The 19144-nt window shown below is 36.8% G+C and overlaps 1 protein-coding gene across 14 annotated transcripts in view; it reads left to right on the top strand.

Annotated features, from left to right (window-relative positions):
- LOC120773110 (Down syndrome cell adhesion molecule-like protein Dscam2) overlaps window positions 1-19144 on the top strand; it is a 160691-nt gene that overhangs the window by 87910 nt on the left and 53637 nt on the right. For 13 of the 14 annotated variants that reach the window (XM_040102091.1, XM_040102094.1, XM_040102095.1 and 10 more), the window contains exons 1-3: window positions 15873-15931; window positions 17186-18030; window positions 18092-18253. In XM_040102091.1, coding sequence (XP_039958025.1) covers window positions 15891-15931; window positions 17186-18030; window positions 18092-18253 — 1048 coding nt within the window. In that variant the 5' untranslated portion in view covers window positions 15873-15890. Of the gene's footprint in view, window positions 1-1349; window positions 1474-15872; window positions 15932-17185; window positions 18031-18091; window positions 18254-19144 lie in introns of those variants that run through there. The other variant, XM_040102104.1, reaches the window with a different exon arrangement.

Here is a 19144-nt window from a genome sequence, read left to right as displayed (position 1 = left end):
TGACCGCTAAAACGCTTAAACCCTAAACACGCAGGCAGTTTTCTTTATATGTTTTGCAAGAATTTTAGATATTTAAAATTACAAGTTATAGTTAAAATACTATTTCAGAACCCGTTGGCTCCGTTGCTCCAAAAGTCGATATTAATGATAAAGTCAAAGTGGCATTTACAAAGGAAAATGCTTCATTAAGTCTGATTTGTCCAGCCCAAGCTTTCCCGATGCCAGCCTTTAGGTAGGATCAAAATTGATAACCAATAACCGTGAATTTCACTTTAGAAGCAACTCATAAAAAGTAGAATTTGCTAATTAAAATACAATATGTCACTTAAAATTCGTTTCATCGCTCATCTCTTTCCGATTAGCTGTCAATCGATTAAATTTTTTTAATTAGATAAAAGGTCAAAAAAAGATGTGAGTGTCGATTATTAATAGGCGAATTTGAAATGGTTCTTAAAGAGTTGAACAATTAATTATAGTCGTATGCCGCACGGCTTACTATTCCCAACATTCTATATTCAAGTTGTGCTATAATATATCATACAATTTATTTTGTGCGTTATAACAACTTCATCGATATTTTTCCTTAAAAATTTACAGAACCCGTTGGCTCTGTAGCGCCCAAAGTTGAAATGAACGACAAGTTGGGTTTTGCTATACGTCAAGCTAATGCTTCATTGAGTTTGCTGTGTCCCGCTCAAAGTTATCCAATGCCATTTTATAGGTGAATATTTGAAAATATATATCATATGCTTTATTGCCAAATAGATAGATGATGGAGTTGCCTAAGCGATCTTAGATGGAAGCATTTTGTATCCTTAGAAGCTAAAAATGATAATTTATTTTGATAAACATTTGAAAATCCAACATTCAGGCTTTTCAAAATAAATATTTTTGCAGACCTTGACGTTAACATCGTTTGGTGTTTCTAATATTTCAGAACCTGTGGGCTCAGTAGCACCTAAAGTTGAGATTAAAGACAAAGCCGGCATATTTTTAGGGAAACTTAGCGAGTCTCTAGCTTTGTTATGCCCTGCTCAATCATATCCGGTGCCTCTATACAGGTATATAGTACGAAAAATAACGTAATAAAATAGTCGTATAATAATATTCGTTATGCGTAAATTCGAGATTTAAATGGATTTTCATAAAATTAGTGTTGACCATACTTTGGTTGGTGATATATTTATTAAATCTATAATTTTTGACTAATGTAAATATATCTTTGTTAACGGCGTATTTAGAAACGATTTTAAACTATCAGCTGACCAACATTCAGGTTTCCAGAGACCTTTCAAAATTTGCCTATTGAAGTAATACTAAAAAACAAACATATCAATACGTTTTTCTAGAACCTGTCGGCAGCGTTGCGCCAAAAGTTAATAAAAATGATGAATTCAGTCACGATCGTGTGTCAGAAAATCAGACGGTTGCATTAAAATGTCCAGCACAATCATATCCAGTACCGATTTATAGGTTCGTTGAAACTTTCACCAGAAGAGAAATTTAAGAAAAATGTCAAAGATAAAGATAAAGCAGTGTAAATGAGTTTTAAACTAAAAATAACCTTTGTACGCTGCAGAAAAACGGAATTCAATCAGCTGTTTTTTGTACAAATTGATCTCAACATTCAGTACTGTTTTTAACCTAGGCGTAACTTCGTTAAATATTTTAGATAATTTTGGTTTTAACTTCTTATAGAACCAATTGGTAGCGTTGCACCACGTGTCAGTCGAAAAGATGAAATCAATTATGATCGCATAAGGGTTAATCACACAATTGCGATACAATGCCCGGCTCAGTCATATCCAGTGCCAGCTTATAGGTGCGTTATCAGTTATAATTAGTTATAAAACATATTGCTTTTTTAATAAAATTTTGAACCCATTAAAATACTCTTCCCAACATTCTGTAATAGTTTTTGATCAAATTAACTGTCATTATATAGGTTAAGTACCGGAAAATGTAATTTTTTCTCCATTTAGAACCCGTCGGTAGTGTTGCGCCACGCGTTAATAAAAAAGATGGCTATAATCATGACAGTATCGTGCAAAATCATAGCCTCGCGATTATGTGTCCTGCACAAGCATATCCAGTGCCAATTTATAGGTGAGGGAATGAGGGTTTAAAGTGTTCGTTTGATAATACTTTGAAATTTCTAATTCATATTCAGTTGGGGTTAACCTATCCTTGATCTCATAAAAAGCCCAACAAAATTTCTGTAAATTTAAAAATTTTAAGCGAACATAGTGGGAGGTTTACTGATGAGAAGAGTTCAATAATTTAATGTTATCGATTATTGAATATCAGCAATGTTAGCTAGTGCCTAGAGGTTCATGTAAATTGAGTTACATACGTATACAATGGTTGCTACTAAAATTTTAATGATTTTTTTTTTTAATTTTTTTAACAGAAAAATTTTAGTTTTGAAAAATTTCGGCATTAAAAAATTAGAAACCAAGTGCAGAATTGATTTTTTTTATTATTTTTAAATATTGAAGATTTACTTTAAATGCTTAAATGCTTCCAGAAATTTTTACCTTCAACATTCAGGCAACAAAAATTATTAATCCTACAAATAAGAAGCTTTTAAGTGCGCATAAACTACAACAGTATTACTTCCAAACAAATTTTCTATCATCAGAACCCCTCGGCAGTGTTGCACCAAAAGTTAGCATAGCCGCACAACTACAAAATGCCGGTGTTAAAAGTCATTCAAGCGTTGCGCTCTTTTGTCCAGCACAATCATTTCCGGTACCAGCTTACAGGTATTACAACTAGCTGAAAGTGTGTAGTTAATATTGATGACAATTTAAACACTGATGTTGAGACTTCAGCCAAGCGATTGATTCTTAAAACTTTTGTAGTGAACACAAAGTTTTCGCTAAGCTAAGCGCTCTTTAATTATTCATGGCAGTTTTCAAACTTAAAACGTACCCTAACACATCTTGTTGTAAAATTATTGTTTTCGTTTTGTAGAACCCGTTGGTAGTGTTGCACCAAAGATAAGCGTAGGCGATAGACGTAAGGACGCTGAGGCGCGCATCGAAACGTCGTTGAGCATATTTTGCCCGGCACAGTCGTACCCTGTGCCAGCGTTTAGGTAATGTTGCAAGTGAAAAAGTTAATCTAAATTGTAATTAAAAATAAACACGGCTCTGACTGCATTAAAAAAATGTCAGTCTTTACAATAAACCAACGTCCGGCAGTTTTCTCTGTTGTTTTTTCCAATCGCTTGATAAACATGTTTGATATTTTGTAGAACCTGTGGGCAGCGTAGCACCAAGAATTAATCTTATAAATCGGCGTAATGACGCTGAAGCGGCCATCGGCGATACATTGAGTATATTTTGTCCAGCACAAGCGTATCCGGTACCTCTATTTCGGTAAAAATATGCGGCACTTAATTTAAAAAACCAAAAAAAAAATATTATTAATGAAATCATGTGCTCATCGTTTTTTGTTGAAAAATCCCACAGTTCGTTTTTTGGAGAGGGCAATGTTTAAAAACTCAAAACAAAATTTCGAAAAAAGTCAAACATTTTTTACTTAGATTCCAACATTCTGCAGTTTATATAATTTTTTGGTGGGTAATATTCCGTCATTAAAATTGTTATAATCCTTTAGAACCCGTAGGCAGCGTTGCACCGAAAATCAGTGTTGGAGAACGTCTGCGTGATGCCGGTGCCAAATTGGGTACGACATTTACGATTTTCTGTCCAGCACAGTCATATCCAGTGCCAAACTACAGGTATAATCAAGTTCACATCATTAGATTTACCTCAAAAAACTTAAATTTATAGCTAAAGTCCACTTAATTAGATATTCAGGCAGTTTTCACAAGTATATCAATTTATTTAGTTTACTTAATTCCTGACTATTTACTATAGAACCCGTTGGCAGCGTGGCGCCAAAAATAAGTGTTGAGAATCGTTTAAAAAATGCAGAGGCACAAATTAATCGAAGCTGCACATTATTTTGTCCAGCGCAATCTTATCCAGTGCCGTTATTTCGGTAATTGTTTATTTAGAAAATTCAGTATAACCTCTGAATAATACGCAGCTTTATCTAAATTCCAACATTCAATGCCTTTTTTGTGTATTTTATTTCATATGCATATGTATGTATGTGTATACAACTTTTTTCTCAGAGCCCGTAGCTAGTGTGGGTCCAAAAATCAATGCTTACGATGAGTTAACGAAGGTACGCGGCAGAAACGCCACCGATGTAACACTGCTATGTCCAGCACAGTCTTATCCGGTACCACTTTTTAGGTATTGTAACATTTTTTCCGCCGTAGCAACGGTTACATTTTTTGTACACACGAAAAACTCCAAAATTCGGGTAGTTTTCGTAGCAATATATTATACTACATTTACATATTTTAGTATTTAATAATATAATTCTTTAATTTTAGACAAATATTTTCTAAAATTTCAAGTAAATATTATCTTTGTTGTCTTTAGAGCCCGTTGGTAGCGTGAGTCCTCGCCTTACTTCCGGTGATAAAACTAGAAATGTAGATATTGCCTTGGGCGGTAGTCAGACAATGCTTTGTCCAGCTCAAGCCTATCCAGTGCCGATGTTTAGGTAATGAATTTGTCACTAAAGTGAGGCTGTGTGTTTAATATTTATCTAATTACAATAGTTTTTAAAAGCTCAGTCGTTAATATTGAAAAAAATGGCAGTTTTCAAGTTATTCTACTGGCATAAGTACTTTGTCGTTCGAATCTCATTTTTTTTTGATATTTCAAAATTGCAGAACCTATTAGTGGCGCTGCACCACGTGTTGCCCTCATACAAAAAACTGGCATAGAGTTTGTACAACTCGGCGGCTCACTGGGTATCCTGTGTCCGGCACAGGGTTATCCAGTCCCAACTTATCGGTAAGCAGAACTCATGGCTTCATTAGCGGCACTCTTGTAGCAGCAGTATTGAAGCTTGCAATAAATTTAAGAACTTGATTATTTTAATTTACGAATGTTTCCCAAAATAAAGCTTGTTTTAGTTCTCAAAACTTTAGCAAGTTTACAACACGGATCGAAAAGTTTTAGCTTGATTGGATTTTCATTCGAACACACTTTCAAAGTTTTTTGAGATTAAAAGTATGGAAGATCTCTAACATCTAATATCTCTGGTCTAGTAGTAACTTTATTACGTATTGGGATGTGTTTTTCATTTGTTTGCAACAACGATTTTGAAGCAAATTATATAATATTCAGGCAGTTTTGAATATACCATTGTTTGTTTAATAAACGTCAATTACTTAAATAAATGCATAATTTTAGAACCGGTGAGCAGTACAATACCAAAGGTATCCTCACTTTCTAAATTCGATGTAAAAAGTTATCATTTGGGAAGCACTTTTGCATTATTGTGTCCAGCGCAAGGTTTTCCGGTACCGGTGTTTAGGTAATTATACTCTCGCAACAAAGTTGCTAAGGACAGTATTATAGTTTTGTTTACATAACGGTTTTTTGTAAGTCCTAAAACTAAAATAGTCAGATATAGGGTTGTACATAGCAAAGTGATCAGGGTGACGAGTAGAGTTGAAATCCGTATGTCTGTCTGTCCGTCCGTCTGGCGTGGCGTCGCCCACTTATGGACCAAAAACTATATCTCAGGAACTACTAGACCGATTTCAATGAAATTCGCTTTATAATATTTTCTTAACACCCTGATGACATGTACGAAATATGGGTGAAATCGGTTCACAACCACGCCTTCCAATATAACGCTATTTTGAATTCCATTTGATGCCTTCTTTGTATAATATATATGTACATTAGGAACCTATGATGATAGCGGAATAAAGCTTTACACAAATACGGTATTTGAAAAATATGTAAATGACGGATAATGAAATCTCGATTATCACTTTATCATGCGAGAGTATAAAGTGTTCGGTGGCGGTGTTGTGTGTTAAAGGTTAGGCTAGTTTGGTCCTTTGCGATACCATACGGTGCTCCGTAATGAAGTCCATGAGAAGTAATCCGCCTTTAGGATGCCTGCTTTTGATTTAATTTGTGGCCCCACTGGCGATACCTCTTCAAACACTCGTACCATTGGGCCCCCCAAATGCTTGAAGCGCAGCCTTGCCAATGCAAGGCAAGTGCACAAACAATTACCCATTGTTTCCCAAGTGCCTTGCTCTTAACGTTTTCTGCAGTCTTCTCGATCTGTCAGCCCCCCTTCTGAAGGCGTGTGCCGCCACCATACTATGACCTATGAGTATTCCAATTATTTTCCTACAGTCCCTTCAATCGATTGCCAGTAGGAAATTTGCATGCATATTTCTGATCTACCGTTTAACTTTTGCAGTTTTTGCACCCAGGTAGATCGTCCCATCGAATTTTGATATTCCTTGCCATGCTTTTGTCCAGATCCTCGCATAAACAATACCTGTATTGTCCAATGTTGATCATGTTTTCTGGTGACAGCCATATAACACTCTTGGCAGTCTTGTACATATTTTTATTGCCCTCGCTGCCTTTGTAACCTGGCATGCAATAGAGTTGAAATCGCTTGGTTCAGGCGACACTCTTCACTGCTGCCTTGCTTTTCAAGATATTTATGGGCGACATACGACAGGAGGTTGAAGCCTTGATTGTTGCAATTGAAAAGTGGGATCTTGTATTCGGTGCTTGCCAAACCACCGTTACCATGGGTTCTACCAATGTAAATTAAAAAGATTAAAGAATTTGTAAACGCTACTTAGGTTAGGTAAGAGGGCTGATCAGAGATCGCACGTGAACTGATAATGTAGTCCTTTTTGAAGCCATTGAAAATAAGAACTCCCTTGTTCGGACTTACAGATTGGCAAAACGCTTTGTAGCCAATACAAATTTACAAAGGCGCTTAACTTGCGCCCGTTGTCTAAGTCTTGACCTCCTCCTGTCCCGGGACAGTCAAGAAGGAACCGATAACGATTCTCGGGTGCCTTTCCTTGCTAGCTTATCAACTTTGCAATTACCTGCGATTCCACTGTGGCCCGGCACCCATAACAGTCTAATCACAAATACTCTCGCTGAGCCCTAAACATTTCACTGTATCCGCCGGTTGCAGACGAATACCTCCTACTTGCGCCAATGGTGCCACCGGGATCTTATATCTTCTGCTGAGTAAAACCATTTCTGCTTTATTTGGGTTGATGGCGAATTTTATTACAACGCTGAGATACCCCTGCGCCGCGATCCTCTAGTTTTTTGAGCAGGTCGTTAACGACTAGGATCCATAGAAGAGGAGGAAGAATCCTACCCTGTGGGGTTTCCCTCACATTTCACTCTGCCCCACGCTACTTGCTCTACCAAAAATTTTATGACATTCATGCAGTTTTCAAGTGAAAATTTCCTATATTTTTCTTTCATTGTAATTTTCGAATAAATGTTATTACAATTTGCACAGAACCTGTTTCCAGTACGGCACCCAAAGTGCCACCAGTTAGCGCACGCCCATTAAGTGTGGCTCACCACTCAAGCATTTCGATTTTATGCCCTGCACAAGGCTACCCAGCGCCAAACTTTCGGTAAGCAATGAAGAAGATTTAAAAAAGATTGGAAATTCTTTTAATACGGAGACTTCAGGCAGTTTTTTTCTATGTACTTATGTATATCAAATGTGTGTTAAGGGGTTATATCCAGCTTTTGTTAATTTTTTAAGAAGCTTTTTTATTAGAAAATATTGAATAATAAAAAATGCAAATTAGAGCATTTAATGTGTTTTAATAAGGATTGATTGTAACTATTTTTTAAAGTCCCTGATACTGTGGATGAACTCCGAAAAATCTTGTGCGGCGGTGAAAAAGATGTTTATGCTTAAACCATCATTACCTGAAATACTAAGAAGGCCGTGTGAAATTTTAAAGTCAATTGGTTCTGCCGCTCTAGGAACCGACAGCGCTAAAAGTTTTGAAAGCCTATTACTACTAAGTTACAAAATTCTTACAAACACGCTCATATCTCCGAAACCATTTGCAAGATAAAATTTTCGGAGAATTTCCTTTAATATGTACACATACATATTTAAATTTTCAAATGGATATAACCCCTTAAATAATATATTTAAACTCTAGTGACATGGAGTTGGTTTTATCGATTAACGATAAATTCGAATGCTCTAAAATTCCATTTATATTTGTTAGTTATGTGTTACGAAGAAATTAAAATTTCCTTGCTATACTTTTGCAGAACCTGTTTCTAGCTCGCCACCAAAAATTAATGCGCTCACCTATAAACCAAATATTGTCGAGTCAAATGCGGAAACAGCAATACTCTGTCCGGCGCAAGGCTACCCAGCACCTAGTTTTAGGTTAGCTATCCCAATTTTTACCTTTTATTTAAGTTGAAACAGATTGAATTTGTTAAGGAATTTCTATTTTGTATTCCAAAAAATCATTCAGGCAGTTCTCAACACCAAATAAATTTAAACATTCAATAAATTACTATTTTTTATATCTAAAATATAGAACCCGTTTCAAGTACTGCTCCGCGCATACCTTCAATAATGAGTAAACCCTTAAATATGGCGCATGGAAGTAGTGTTTCATTACTTTGCCCTGCGCAGGGATTTCCGGCACCTAATTTTAGGTAATACACATTGAAAGCCACTAAAATTAATTTTACATTTTAAAATCAAAAAATGTTTTTAAATATTATTATTTTCAAGTTGAGGCAAATATAATGAGTTCTGATAACGTATAACAAAAATATATGCCAGAAAGTGAAATTTTTAATAATTTATGGCCGCTCACAGCCCCAACATTCATGCAGCATTGTAAAGCCTTCTGCTAATATTTTTATATTGATTTTTTAGAGCCGATTTCAAGTACCGTTCCACGCACTCCATCCCTAGTGCAAAAACCTTTGGAATTACGCGCCAACAGCGATTTATCTTTGCTCTGTCCGGCACAGGGTTATCCGGCGCCAAATTTTCGGTGAATACATATGTACATAGTTCAATTCATTAAAAATAAGTATAAAGGCCGATGCATTGTTTTCAACTAAATCAATAAACCAGGCTAGTTGTACGAATTTCAAAACACTTCAGGCAGTTTGCTTGCGTCATACTTATGTGTGACGTGGGTTTTGGTTGCATATTTATTGCGTTGCATTTGAGAGTCGCAACGGAATTTTTTATTGAATAAAGAAACGTTTTTATTTCTGTTAATTTAGAACCTGTTGGCGGTAAAGCGCCAACATTGCTCTCGCACGACATGCGTCGCTCATGGAACGAGCGCATGCAGGGACGTGATTTAGCTATATTTTGTCCAGCGCAGGCGTATCCAGTGCCAACATTCAGGTGCAAAATGCATTTACGCTATTTATTACATTTATTTGTGTTGGAAATTTATGATTGATAATTTTATTCATAGAGCCTGTCAGTGCAAAAGCGCCTACACTATCCGTTGATACCAAATGGTCGGGTATAGAGCGACGCCAGAATGCTAGTTTTGCTATACTCTGTCCGGCGCAGGCATATCCAGTGCCGGCTTATAGGTTAGATATACCCAAAAATACATATTTAGCAAATTTGGTGAAAATATAAGTTATGAAGTTTGTATGGACTATCGAAATTTTTTAGTGCACAGCAACAGTTATCGATTATCGAAAGTCCGTGTTGTATAAATGTACTATTTCTGTGTTCCTACTGACTCAGAAGGCGCAAAATTCTGATATACTATACAAAGTAATGAGATTCATTAAGACGGCAGTCGTCATAACCAGACAACTTCCATAACCGGACAAAGTTGATGAACACAATTTTTTCATTAATATTTTGATAAAAATCCAATTCCTATAACCGGACATTAGTACGTCCAAGATCAGACACGGACAATATTTTGATAACATTGCGCTCAAATTATCTCTGAATAAGGGGCAAGTTTTCATAAAAGGTGTCAAGAAAATTGTGGACAATTTATAGTTACCAGGTTTTAAAATTATTGTTATTATTATTATTCGTTTTTACGACAATTTTTTTAAGAACAATACTTACCATATATGGACATCTCCCTTAGCTAGGCAAAATCACTGTGATGGTGGGTGTTCGGTTATGAGGAATTTCACTGTATAATATCTATGATTTATTTTATTGACTTGTTATAATTGAGGAAATTATCCCTTTCCGATTAAAAAAAAATAAATAAATACTAATTTAACGAGCCTCGACTTGGAAAATGTCGAGTGAGGCGATCGTTACATTCATTCATGAATTCCAGTACAACAACTAAATGCATGCACAATCGCTTGCACTTAAAATAAGCGCTCGGTAATGTGGAATAAGTACACAAACATATTTATATGTACGGATACATACGAATATGTACAAATACATCCATATATGATGGCTGTGTCGATGGCTTCATGACAACTGCCCACAATGTCTTCTGGAGTCTGTCTGCACAGATAAAGTAGAACAAAGCAAAAGTAAACAAAGCGCAAAGGCAAGCGTAAAGTAAAAGTCGATAAAAAAATTGTATCTACCAAACGCAACGACTCCGTTTGAAGTCGCACAAAAAACCAAAAGCCGCAAAACGTACGCTTTTGTTTACAAACCCATACCACAAAACACAGTACCAATCACAAAAACAAGAACAACATGATTTGTGGTTTATTTGCACCGCGTAAATGTGTGTCATTAAACAAACTGTTCATACAGCTGTTCGATGGTACATATCAGTTGACGCACTCGCACGGTTGCATGCAACTTACTGTCCCTTTCACATAATGCATGCCGGCAATGCGCATGTGCGCTCCGCGTCAAAAATTTCCCAAAACAATTACCCCTAATCGGCGAACATGTGTTTTGCTCGCCATATTCGTAAGCAGTCAGCAGTCATCTCGCTTACACACTGCTGCCTGTTGCTGCGGCGGACTGTTTTTGTAATTTTGTTTTGATTACGCTTTTCTATTTAGAAACTGCAAACAAAAGATAATGTAAAAAACTGGTTTTCTGCGTGCGCACGCTAGAACGTAACGGCGATAGAAGTTTCAATTGTTGCTGCTGTCACTTTTCAACGTGCATACTGCCCTACGCAGCTATTTATGAATGAATCGGATCGCTCGCTGCAGCGTGTCGCGTCGCTGCACATCTACGCTGCGTTGTGAGTAATCGTCGGGTCACGTTTTTGGGTCACCGACCTCTTACTGATATGTTGGCAGCGTTCGCTTGTGCGCCACTAGTTGCTGCTACGGTCCTCGTATATGCTCGTCGCAAAGTCATTCAGATTACATATTTTTGTAGTTGCTTTTTATTACCAATTACCAGCATTTTTCTTGTGTTTTCACTTTCATGTGTTTAAAAATTCGCGCGCAATTTAACCATCTAGCTCTTGCCATTTGCCGCTCAATTGTCACTTTCCGTTTATAGTTTTGACATTTGTGTTGCTAGTGTTGTTTTAACCCATATACATGCATACATACATACATGTGTACCTACATACATGCAATTGACATTGAACTTTTAAGGGGGTAGCAGACTTACCTTCGTTTGTGTTTCGTTGCTTCATTGTTGTTATACTCCTTTTCATGTAGTTCAGCTGATTGGTTGCTTCGGTTTTGTTCGTCGTTTAACCTTGTTATTTGACCTCATTTGATATTGTCAGTTATCATATTCAAGTTCATGGTTCGCACGCTCTAGTTTTAAGCATAAACTGGGTCAGGCTAAAAATATGTAAGACACGGAATTCATAGTAACTTTGACCTTTGGTCAAGGCTAAAAAATTCGATAATTCAAACAAACTAATTAATCGAAAAATAGTAAGGAGTATGTCGTTAAATGGGCGGCAGTTTTCAATAGCAATTTGAAAGTAAACGTGTACATTTCTTCAAATGCAATAAGTAAGCGCTATAATCATATACCTCTCTAGAACCCGTCGGCGCTAAGCCCCCTACATTTTCGCTGGAGTATAAATTAATTGAAGTGCAAAGACAAGAACATACTGGCTTTGCGTTGCTGTGCCAAGCGCAGGCTTATCCTGTACCCGTAATAAGGTAATAGAAAAAGTAGATGTGTATATAATATTATGCCAGTCTACGGCATTTATACAAGTTGTTCGTTCGTTTCGTCATTCTCTAAAGCCTAGCGACCTTATTTTCATCAATTAAATTAAAAAAAGAAAGAAAAAACGTTAATTTCGGCTGCACGTTAATCTGCTGATACGCTTGACAGATGCATTTCCCATAGTATATAGGGTATAAAAAAATCTCTATCTTGATTTTGATCGGTCAGTCTGTACGGCAACTCTATATATGCTATACCAATCCGTAGTATATGCTATAGTTGTCGGATATCGGCGGTTCCGACAGATGAACAGTATCGCGGGGAGAACAGAAGGTGTGCGAAATTTCAGATCGATACCTCATTAACTGTGGGATTAGTTAGTTTACGTATATACAGATGGCATGGCTAAATCGAATCTGATGGGGTGGGCCTCCAAGGATTTCTTCTGATTGTTACATACTGCGTGGGAAACTCAATATACCCTGTTAAATGCTAACAAAAAATATTTATTAGTTGTTGTATTCCTAAACTCCTTGAGCGTATTTCTGACATGAAAAGGTTTTTTAGAACTCCTAATTGTTTCTAGTGCAGACTGGCACGATAAAGTGTTCTTTGGACAGTACATATATGTGACCTGGTCTACGAAAAGGGGGCTTAGGTGTCAAAAAAAAGGAGAACAATTAATGAGATAACGAGAAACTGACGATTATTTTTAACAGCTTTTCCCAGAAAACTAGTTTTCGCACGTTAGGCCCCTTTTCGTAGACCAGGTCACATATATTTTATTTTATTATTACTTTTTTTAAGAGCACGACGGCTAAAAAATCGAATAGTAAAACAGCTTACCTTATACGAAATATATCACCTCACATTCAGGAAAATATTTTAAGAATTCGCACTACATTTCTCCATTTGAATAATAAATATTTTTCAGAGCCTATTGGTTCGAAGGCGCCTGCCTTCTCTGGTGAGGTACAAACATTTTCGAGCCGAGCACCAATAAACTCAACTTTAGCGCTTCTCTGTCAAGCTCAAGCGTTTCCAGTGCCCGTATTTAGGTCAGAAGAATGTATTTTGTAAAATAGCCATAAGTTTAAATTTAAATGTTTCCGATTTCACGACATAACCCAACATGCAGCACCTATTTTCAATTAGTAACGACTTTGGATTTCTAATTGCATATATCGATAATTATATTTAGAACCCGTTGGATTTAAAGCACCTGCATTTCCAAGCGTTGCCAGCACGTTCACTATTTATGCAGCTAGTCGTAGTACATTGGCCATGACATGTGAAGCTCAAGCTTTTCCGGTACCTATTTTTAGGTAATAAATGAAAAAAAACTGAATTTATAGGAAACAAAAATATAGAAAACTAAATCGTTTCACGTGAAAGTTAAAGAAAACTTAGAGATTAAATTTCGGCCATCGTTTGTTTTATTTATTTCAATTGAGTAATGCGAGAAAATCAACCACCATTCAGCGTGACACCTGCCAACCGGTCTTGTTAATTATTATATTATATAATATTTGAAATCTTTTATGTCTTTCTTTCTAACTTCAGAGCCTGTCGGCGCTAAGGCACCAACATTCTCAAGTGATTCCAAGGGTAGCATTTTTGTACGCTCAGTGAATTCTAGCTTTGCGCTTTTGTGTCAGGCACAAGCTTTTCCTGTGCCAATTATAAGGTAAAGATTTCATAAGCAAAAGCTTGAAAATAAAAGGCTATCAGGTTAAAATTACTCTGTATTCGGGCAGTTCTCATATTATACTTGATTCTCATATCTAATATTTTGACAATTACAAATTTTTAGAACCCGTTGGAGCTAAAGCTCCCACTTTCTCCACCGATTCCAGCTCATTTTCATATACACGCAGTGTCGGACAAAGCTTTGCATTGCTTTGTCAAGCTCAAGCTTTTCCAGTGCCTATAATAAGGTTAGTTTGGCTTCGATTTATCTGAAAGAAAAAAATTAATGAGATTAAGTGTAAAGGACTTTATATATTTAAAAAAAATTGAGTGTAATGACTTTATACATATATTAAAATATTTTAGGCAGTTCTCAATTGTTGAAATTTATATAATTTGAGTATGTTTTATATATTGCAATTAAAATGCTTTTACATTCATAGAACCCGTTGGTGCTAAAGCTCCCACCTTTCCCACCGTTTCGAAAATAAGCACACTTATGGGAAAAAGTTTAAATGACATAGTGCTTTTATGTCAAGCTCAAGCGTTTCCAGTGCCGCTGACAAGGTAACGATTTTATAAAATTTAAAACTCTCGTTCCGGGACATTCAGGCAATAATCATACAGTGAATTTTTTGTAAAAAATTATATTCAATATTTAGATAATTTATTTTGATTTTTAAAGAACCACTTGGTGCCAAAGCTCCGGCATTTCCAACCGCTTTAAAAAGCGGCACATTCGTTGAGAAGCAAGGCAAAGATCTTGTGCTGTTATGTCAAGCGCAGGCGTATCCGGTGCCTTTGTTTAGGTAAAGAGCTTTAAGCTAATTGTCATATAAAGTGTTTTAAAATTGTTTAAAAGCTCCCAACAGGCAGTTTTCATGTGTTTGTTAGCCAAAATGTATTACATTTTATATTTTTCTCATTTTCAAGAACCACTTGGTGCTAAAGCGCCCGCTTTTCCCAACTTAGCGAAAAGCAGCACTTTTGTGGAAGCTCAAGGCAAAGATTTAGTGCTCCTGTGTCAAGCTCAAGCGTATCCCGTGCCATTATTTAGGTATACCTGCCAAGTAAACCTTTTCTTTTAGTTTCGCATTACAACGCAGGCAGTAGTCCTTCACTACAAAAAGCTCTTTTCATAAATTTTATATTTAAACACCATTTCCTTTTCAATATATTCATGTAGAACCGGTAGGCGCTAAGGCTCCTACGTTCTCAACAGACTCAAATGTGTTCTCCTATATACGCGCCGTAGGACAAAGCTTTGCACTTCTGTGTCAAGCTCAAGCTTTTCCGGTGCCGATAATAAGGTATTAGTGACTTAGTGTTTAGATAAAGACTTATGTTGATATGATTTTCGCTAAGGGGCTCCACCACACTACTAACTGGTTCTGCAAATTTGTGATTAATATTATTAAAAAAATTTGGATGATTAAATAATCTTTAAAGTTATTCTGTATTTTCTTCAATTTATTATAATCCAACTTTTTTAGAACCTGTTGGCGCAAAAGCTCCCACATTTTCCAATGACTTGAAAAGTTTTACATTTTCGCGCAACTTTGGTCAAAGTTTTGCTTTGTTGTGTCAAGCTCAAGCGTGGCCTGTGCCTATTAAAAGGTAGTTAAAGCAACAGAATCTTTTTTAAACTATTTTTTTTTGTTTATTTAAAAAAGCTTTAATAGGAAAGATCTAAAAACAGATATCACTATAAGTTTCCCAACAAAGGTCATTATTAATCTGATATACATACAATACATAATTTTTTCATCACTTGTAGAGCCTGTTGGTGCAAAAGCTCCTACATTCTCTGGTGAATCTAAAAGCTTTACATTTGTAAAAGAAATTGGACAGAGTTTTGCTCTATTGTGCCAAGCACAAGCCTTTCCCGTACCTATAATAAGGTTAGTTTTGTGGAAAAGCATACGCTGAAAACTTTTTAATATTAGTATATAAATCGGTTACAAGTATCTAGGGAGCTTTTAATTAACCATGTTCACAATCAATTGTTAACTCTCAGGCAGTTTTCAGTGAAGAAAGATACTTTTCAAAATCTAAACAAATTATCTCCTCATATAAAGATAAAAGTTTGCAAAAAGCTTTTAAATAAATTTTAATTTTTTGTAGAACCCGTTGGTAGCGTGGCACCCAAAATATCGGGTGGTCGTCTGCAAGAAGTAACTAAAGAGGCCAGCTATAGCGTAACTATGCTCTGTCAGGGACAATCCTACCCAACACCTGTTTTTCGGTAAAAATAAAATCTGAGATTTGAGAACAGTTTTTTAGTTTTTAGTCAGAAAAATTTAAAGTCTACTTGGCTAGAACCCTGCCAAACCGGTCTGTAAATACATACTATCAAACATCAGGCGGTTACTGCTTTATTTCTATTTTATTTTCCTTTTTGTAAGACGGTAAAAATTATATTTCTTTTTCCACTAGAGCCTATTGGCAGCGTCGCACCAACCGTTTCCGGCGATCGTCTGCAAGAACATACAATGCGCCTAGGCGCAAGCTTCGCCATACTTTGTCAGGCTCAAGCATATCCAATGCCGCTATTTAGGTAAAATGTTGGTATGATTAGAAACAATTCAGGTAGTTTATCCGATATACTTGTACTGCATTTGTAGATGTGTCTTCTGACTTTATTTCTTTTATAGAACCCGTTGGTCATGTAAAGCCACGCATTGCTATTAAAAGTATTGAGATTAATGAAGTGCCTTTGGGCGGTACTTTTGTTGGTCACTGTCCAGGTCAAGGCTACCCAGTGCCGGTTTATAGGTACATATTTGAGAATATAAATTTTAAACGTTGTTCTTGCAGATTTCTAATATACTCTTGCAAAAATATTCCATACTCTGAAACTGGGTGCTTTAGATAAAAGTTATAATTTGTCTCTATTTTCTCTCAGTTCTAGAAGTTTCTGCTAAATTTTTACTTTTAGGCAATATCCAGTAGAAAGAAAGTTTATCTTGCCTCTTGAGTATAAGCTTTCACGATCTTCATAAACCCTTTCAAAGCTCTTAGAGCGTACGTAGCTGATTTTATTCATGTTCTCGTCGACGATTTTATAATGTGTGTTCCTTTTCGTTAGGTCGTACTAGGCTTTATCGAGGGTCCTAAAAGCAAGTTTACTAAAAAAGCTGGTTAAAAATGAAAAAAGAGAAATTGAAATGAAATGCTAAGTTATGCAACAAAATTCGTAAGGTAAGTACTTCGTTCAACGCTTAACGCTAAGGTGGGTATATCGTTCCTGTACGTAATTCATGCCAAACATGTTCGTTGTTGCTTTCAAAATTACCTTTAGCTTCATATTAAATTTTGTTGAAGCTTTCGTAACTTTCATCTCATTCGATGGGCTTAGAAAAACGATTTTATTTGATCACCAATGCAACCAACACAGCGCATAGCATAGCATTTCATTTGATTTTTTTCATTTTTAACCATCTTCGTGTGCTATTTTAGGTTATGTATATTTTTGTTAACACACCCTTCTCTATTGCAGATGGTATAAGTTCATTGAAGGCACCACACGCAAACAAGCCGTTATATTAAATGAGCGCGTGAAACAAGTTTCTGGCACATTGATTATTAAGGATGCTGTGGTCGAAGATTCTGGCAAATATTTGTGTGTTGTCAATAACTCAGTTGGCGGTGAGAGTGTAGAAACTGTGCTCACTGTGACCGCACCACTTTCAGCGAAAATCGATCCACCCACACAAACTATTGATTTCGGCCGCCCAGCTGTATTCACCTGCCAATATAGTGGTAACCCAATTAAGACTATCAGCTGGTTGAAGGATGGCAAATCGATTGGACACAGTGATCAGGTATTACGCATCGAATCAGTGAAGAAGGAAGATAAGGGCATGTATCAGTGTTTCGTGCGCAACGATCAAGAATCTGCGGAAGCGAGTGCTGAATTGAAATTAGGCGGCCGTTTCGATCCACCAGTTATACGACAAGCATTCCAAGAAGAGACAATGGAACCTGGGCCAAGCGTCTTCCTCAAGTGTGTAGCTGGCGGCAATCCAACACCTGAAATCTCATGGGAACTCGATGGCAAGAAAATCGCAAATATTGATCGTTATCAAGTGGGCCAATATGTGACAGTAAATGGTGATGTGGTCTCCTATTTGAATATCACATCTGTGCATGCGAACGACGGCGGTCTCTACAAGTGTATAGCGAAGAGCAAAGTTGGCGTGGCTGAACACTCGGCAAAATTAAATGTCTACGGTTTACCCTACATTCGTCAGATGGAAAAGAAAGCTATTGTAGCGGGCGAGACTTTAATTGTAACCTGTCCCGTAGCAGGCTATCCAATTGATTCGATCGTTTGGGAACGTGGTGAGTAGTAATTAAGTGTTTTTGTGCGTAGTACTTGCTAATATGTCGTCATATTTTCTAGACAATCGCGCTTTACCCATCAACCGCAAACAGAAAGTCTTCCCCAATGGCACTTTGATAATTGAGAATGTGGAACGTAACTCCGATCAAGCGACTTACACTTGTGTAGCTAAGAATGTCGAAGGTTATTCAGCGCGCGGCTCATTAGAAGTACAAGTTATGGGTAAGTTTCATACACACCTTATTGATCATTTGCCTGTACCGTAAAACGAGGAAATGATCCAAATTAAAACACAAAACCGGCATTGTAGTGCAACGGCGAAGCAGTCCAAAAATTCCGTCCGCTAAACTCACAATTGCTACATTAAAAGCAAGCCGTCTGCTAAGAATTGCTTCGTCTTTACACTCAACCGGTAATTTTTTTCTGGCTGAACAAATTGCTAAGATGATTAGGTTAAATGCTCACTGTTAAGCGAGCATCAACGTGGGTTTGTCGTGCTCTCCGGTAAAGCAATATATTGCTAACACTTTATTCCATTTCCATCACCAATTAGTGCCGCCACAAATTGTTCCCTTCGATTTCGGTGAAGATTCGATCAACATGAATGATATGGTCTCGGCCACATGCACTGTCAATAAAGGCGATACACCGATCGATTTGTATTGGACTACAGCGCCGGATCCAAAACTAGGCGGTTCGGGCAAACTGATGACCAACGATGGTATACTAATAACAAAAACAACGCAACGTATTAGCATGTTGAGCATAGAGTCGGTACATGCGCGACATCGTGCGAACTATACTTGTGTAGCGCGTAATGCGGCCGGCGAGGCCTATCACACCGCCGAGCTGAGTGTCAATGGTTCGTCGATAAACGAGTTTTAGAAAACCTAGCAAACAATTTTAAAGATTTATGAATTTTATAGGCGAGTAGTTATTACTTTTTTAGGTTCTTTTGCATTTTGGGTTCCTCAGTAATTTAAGCACCGTTGTCCCCTGTGATGTGTAATGTTTTAATGAGGATTTGAGTTATAATATTACCACAATCGAGATAGCAAAATGCTTTTAGTTCAAATGTCATTTTGTAAAATTAAATTTCTACTAAATTCTGAA

Source organism: Bactrocera tryoni, chromosome 3 (assembly GCF_016617805.1).
Source record: "Bactrocera tryoni isolate S06 chromosome 3, CSIRO_BtryS06_freeze2, whole genome shotgun sequence".
NCBI lineage: Eukaryota > Metazoa > Arthropoda > Insecta > Diptera > Tephritidae > Bactrocera > Bactrocera tryoni.
This window is presented reverse-complemented; position numbering and strand designations above follow the sequence as displayed.